This window comes from Portunus trituberculatus, chromosome 22 (assembly GCF_017591435.1).
Source record: "Portunus trituberculatus isolate SZX2019 chromosome 22, ASM1759143v1, whole genome shotgun sequence".
Classification (NCBI taxonomy): domain Eukaryota; kingdom Metazoa; phylum Arthropoda; class Malacostraca; order Decapoda; family Portunidae; genus Portunus; species Portunus trituberculatus.
Genome location: NC_059276.1, coordinates 7,995,276 through 8,000,275, shown reverse-complemented (window position 1 = coordinate 8,000,275; position 5,000 = coordinate 7,995,276). Strand labels below are relative to the sequence as shown.

Genomic DNA, 5,000 nt, shown 5'->3' with positions numbered 1-5,000 from the left:
TCTCTCTCTCTCTCTCTCTCTCTCTCTCTCTCTCTCTCTCTCTCTCTCTCTCTCTCTCTCTCTCTCTCTCTCTCTCTCTCTCTCTCTCTCTCTCTCTCTCTCTCTCTCTCTCTCTCTATCTCCTATAATCTCTCTACCACCATCGTAGCCACCGATAGAACTTTTTTACTACTACTACTACTACTACTACTACTACTACTACTACTACTACTACTACTACTACTACTACTACTACTACTACTACCACTACATACAATCTATATGCCCTAATCTCCTCACAAATGGTAAATCATTAACCGTACTACTACTACTACTACTACTACTACTACTACTACTACTACTACTACTACTACTACTACTACTACTACTACTACTACTACTACTACTACTACTACTACTACTTCTTCTATTACTACTACTACTATCATCTTCAAAAACATAGACACAAATACTAATACCGAAATCCTAATACCACTTCAAATAACACGGAGCAGAGATAATGAAACACGGCAAGATAAAACCGTAGAGTTGTACAGAATCTAGCTCGCCCCGCCCCAACCCGCCCTGCTCCTTTTCCCACCGCTCCGCTCTTCTCCCTACTCAAACACCTTTTCTCCCGCCGCTCACCAAACCATCTCTCTCCCTCTCTGTCTCTCTCTCTCTCTCTCTCTCTCTCTCTCTCTCTCTCTCTCTCTTTCATGACTTATGAGTGGAAATGAACACAAAGGAAGGACAAACAGTTGCAGTCTTGTTGGTCTTTACGAGGCTGTTTATAAGGCATAGGAGGGAGAGAAGGGTGATATGAGTTTCCTCCTCCTCTTACTCTTCTTTCTTCTCCTCCTCCTCCTCCTCCTCCTCCTCCTCCTCCTCCTCCTCCTCCTCCTCCTCCTCCTCCTCCTCCTCCTCCTCCTCTTCCTCTTCTTCCTCCTCCTCTTCCTTCTCCTCCTTTTCCTCCTCCTCCTCCTCCTCCTCCTCCTCCTCCTCTTCCTCCTCCTCCTCCTCTTCCTCTTCCTCTTCCTCTTCCTCTTCCTCCTCCTCCTCCTCCTTCTCCTCCTCCTCCATCCTCTGCTGACCAATTGCTGACATCAGAATGCTAAGGTAATAATATATAGGTATTTTCCTTCTCTTCCTCTTCCTCCATTTCCTCCTCCTCCTCCTCCTCTTCCTCTTCCTCTTTTCCCATTTTAGTGCATCTAAGCCATGACTTGACAAATTTGGTTTTATGCTCAATTTTATGGGTGATATACTCCTTCCCCTCCTCCACTATGTCCCACTACCACTCTGGCTGCCTGCTGGAGTAGAAGGAGCAGGCGGTCGAGTCCCTACCCCTCCTGAAGTAGTCACTGAAGGAGGAAGTGTTGGTGTAAATGTTTATAAACGCTGACATAAAAGAAGGTACTGGGGAGATGATGGTGATGAAGGAAAAAAATGTTGTAGGGTAGTAATAATGGTAGTAGTAGTAGTAGTAATAGTAGTAGTAGTAGTAGTAGTATAGACAATAATAAAATAAACGAGAGTAATAATAATAGTGTTAAAATTTAAAAGTTCAAGAAGAAATGAAAAGCAGAAAGAGAAAATTTAAAAGAAAAAGCAAGACGAAATTAAACATAATTAGTTTGTCCCTTTAATTCTCCGATGAGGTTAGTGTGTGTGTGTGTGTGTGTGTGTGTGTGTGTGTGTGTGTGTGTGTGTGTGTGTGTGTGTGTTACGAGTGTGTATAAAAAGTAGAAGTTTAATAAAGAAGAAGTTATTTGTGGCGGGATATGAAGAATAGGAGAAAGAGGACGAGGAAGAGGAAAAGAAGAAGGAGGAGGAGGAGGAGGAGGAGGAGGAGGAGGAGGAGGAGGAGGAGGAGGAGGAGGAGGAGGAGGAGGAGGAGGAGGAGGAGGAGGAAGAGGAGGAGGAAGAAGCATAGACGGAGAAAATAGTGAGAAAATAAAAATGTACTGTGTAAGAAATGGCTACTGTTGTTATTGTTGTTATTGTTGTTGTTGTTGTTGTTGTTGTTGTTGTTGTTGCAATTATATATTTTTTCAATCACAACTTGTTGCTTCTTCTGTTGCCATCACTACTTATTCTTCCCTTCCTTCTCTTCCTCTCCTTCTTCCTTCTGCTCCTCGTCCTCCTCCTCCCCCTTCTCCTCCTTTTCCTCTTCCTCCTCCTCCTCTTTCCTCACCATTATCACCACCCAGTAACAAGAGAACAGTGTGGGCAGAACAAACTGAGGGCCTTCAATACCAGTGGTACCGTAGGCGGCTTGGTACCCTTGTCTCTCCCTCCTCTGTCTCCTCTCTCCTCCCTCCCCTGTAGTCAGTTGCTCATGCCTCAAATTAATCACCCACGTTACAGCTTCATTTAATGAGTGAGTGGGCGCGCGAGTGTTCTGTCACGAGCTAACGATTACGTGTTTTTGTATCGATATTCTGAATGTGTGACGGATTTTGAAATTGTTAAGTGTGTTTTGAAAAAGGAAATAATGGAAATGGAAAAGAGAAAAGAGAAAATGGATTAATTGTTGGACGAAAAAGAAGAAATTTTGAAAACGAGAGTGAAGGAAACAAAAGAAAATCGTCTTATATTAATCGTCTTTGCTAATTAAAAAGGAAAATGTTGATTGATTTTCCCCTCGTTTATTTTCTTTTCCCCTCTGGTTGCCTTCCTCCTCCTCCTCCTCCTCCTCCTCCTCCTCCTCCTCCTCCTCCCTTAGTCCTTCAATTTGCCACCTTTCCTCATCTCTCTCTCTCTCTCTCTCTCTCTCTCTCTCTCTCTCTCTCTCTCTCTCTCTCTCTCTCTCTCTCTCTCTTCCCCTAATCAGTCCTCGCCTTTCCTCCCTCCTCCTACTCTCTTCCTCCATCTTTTCCTCTCCCTCTCTCGCTTTCTACTCCATCTTCTCTTCCATCATTCCAGAAATTCCAACGTCAGGAATTTGATTTTTTAATGCCTATGGATTTAACTCATTAATTGCAAGCCAGGGGAACCATAGAAAACGGAACCGGAAGTGGAATGAGAGGGGAATCTATAATGTTTTGATCACGTGACGGGTTTTCTTGATACTCGCATGTTTTTTGTCGCATTAAATGGATTCGAATTGTTCTTTAGTATCAGATAGTTTGTGAATCAGGATTTGAATTGGAATTAATGTTTTTTTGTCTTATTTTGTCGTTTTTAGGGTAAAATTTGCTCTGCTTTTTCTTGAGACTAGTAAGGGAAATTGCCACGAAAAAAAAGGCAATGCTAGGAAGAAAAAAGTATGAAATAATGGAAGATAAGGACCAGAATACATAAAGAAGAGAGGTGAGAAGAGAAGGTGAGAGGAAAAGAGGTTTACTGGAAGAAGAGATAAATAAAAATGAGATAAGAGGGAGCGAGAGGAAAGGAGGGAAGAGTAGGTTTCCTGGAAGCAAGAATGAAGGAAATGAGAGAAGCTGACACGAGAGGCTTGTCAGCAGATCAGAGAGAGGAGAAGAGAGGAGAGGAGGGGAGAGGAGGGGAGATGAGAGGAGAGCAAACATACCAATAGGAGAAAGAAACAACAGAGTAACAGGGAAAAAATAGACAGGTATTGGAAACAGGTAAGAGACAGACATAACAGGTGTGAGATAGAAATACAGGTGAGAGAGAGGTAGGAAATAGGTGACAGATTTTACGGATCAGGTGTGAGGTGGAGATAAAAGACAGGTATGGGAGAATAAATAAGACAGGTGTGAGGCGGACAGGTAAGGCCAGGTGTGAGGGTCAGGGCTAACTACTCACGTGAAAGGCGGAGTCGTAGTTAATCTTCGCTATGGCCATCTTCTTAGCGGCGCCAGAACCCCAGCAGCAGCGGTCAGCCACGTGGGCCAGCAGTGCCGCCCTGGCCTGGTGGTCCGTGATCTGTGGCCCCGGCGGTAGTGGTCCTCTGGTCTCCGTCCTCCCACGGTCCTCTTCCACTGCTCCATCTGGCGGCGGCACTGACACTGTGGAAAGAGACGAAAGAGTTGTTAGTGGGTGTGGAGTGTGAAGGGTAAAGTTACCAGGAGGCAAGGTGGTGTGGGTGTAGGTGTGGATATGAGGGAGTCAGAGGATGAACTGTTGGTGAGGCTATGAATGTTGTTGTTTGTGGAGAAGTTTCTAGAGGCAGCGGGTTTGGATGTGACCGAGGGAGTGCTGTACAGCCCCAGGAATGTGTGATAGAGCAAACTAGGGCAAGAATACTACCTGGCTTGACCAGTCCTCATGAATACCAATTGATCTGACTCAACTGGTGCTGGTGTCCTCCCCACGTAGTACATAAGGGTCAAGGCTCCGTGGGATGCATGCATAACAAGCTTGCTGCTAGTACTGCCTCACAAATGTTAAAGCGAGAAAAGTCCTAAAGGAAATTCAGTATTGGAGCTGATCTGAGGCATTTCCATCTTAAGTGCAGGGGCCCAGGGGAGCGAGTGACCGCCCGCCTAACACTGCTGTCTGTACCTACGACACGACACAAGGGAGGCAGCACACACACACACACACACACACACACACACACACACACACACACACACACACACACACACACACACACACACACACACTAAATGCAACACACTTACGCAGTACTGTGTTGGGGCACCTGAGGAACACTTACACCGCTGGTTCTGGTCTGCCGGCCACCAGCCAGGCGAGGTGCGGCCCAACACAGCGGCACGGTGGCCCAGCGGCCCAGCGGACTATGTTACTTACTGACCAAAGCTCTGGGCGTCCCCTGCCAGCAGTGTGCCTGCAGCAGCGGCCACACCGCCAGCAGAGGCGCTCCATCATGTCGTGCAGACTTACTGTTGACGTCGAAGAGATCATTCTCACACACGGGGTAGTTCTTGAGGTGAAGAGAAGAAGTAACGAGGTCGTAGTCGCAGAGCAGGTGCTGGAAGGTGGGCAGGTAAGGATCGAGGACGGTAGGGCGCGTCCTGGGCGACGGGATGATCTTGTGGTCGAGGAAGTCTCTGTCCCGTCGCCCCGAGGATCGGTGGACGCGGGGC

General features: G+C 46.5%; 1 protein-coding gene across 6 annotated transcripts in view; it reads right to left on the bottom strand.

Moving 5' to 3' along the window:
- The window catches only part of LOC123507415 (protein SSUH2 homolog), a 264,828-nt gene that overhangs the window by 10,029 nt on the left and 249,799 nt on the right, over positions 1-5,000 (bottom strand). For 5 of the 6 annotated variants that reach the window (XM_045260247.1, XM_045260248.1, XM_045260249.1 and 2 more), the window contains one exon: positions 3,754-3,956. In XM_045260247.1, coding sequence (XP_045116182.1) covers positions 3,754-3,956 — 203 coding nt within the window. Of the gene's footprint in view, positions 1-3,753; positions 3,957-4,797 lie in introns of all 6 variants that reach the window. The other variant, XM_045260250.1, reaches the window with a different exon arrangement.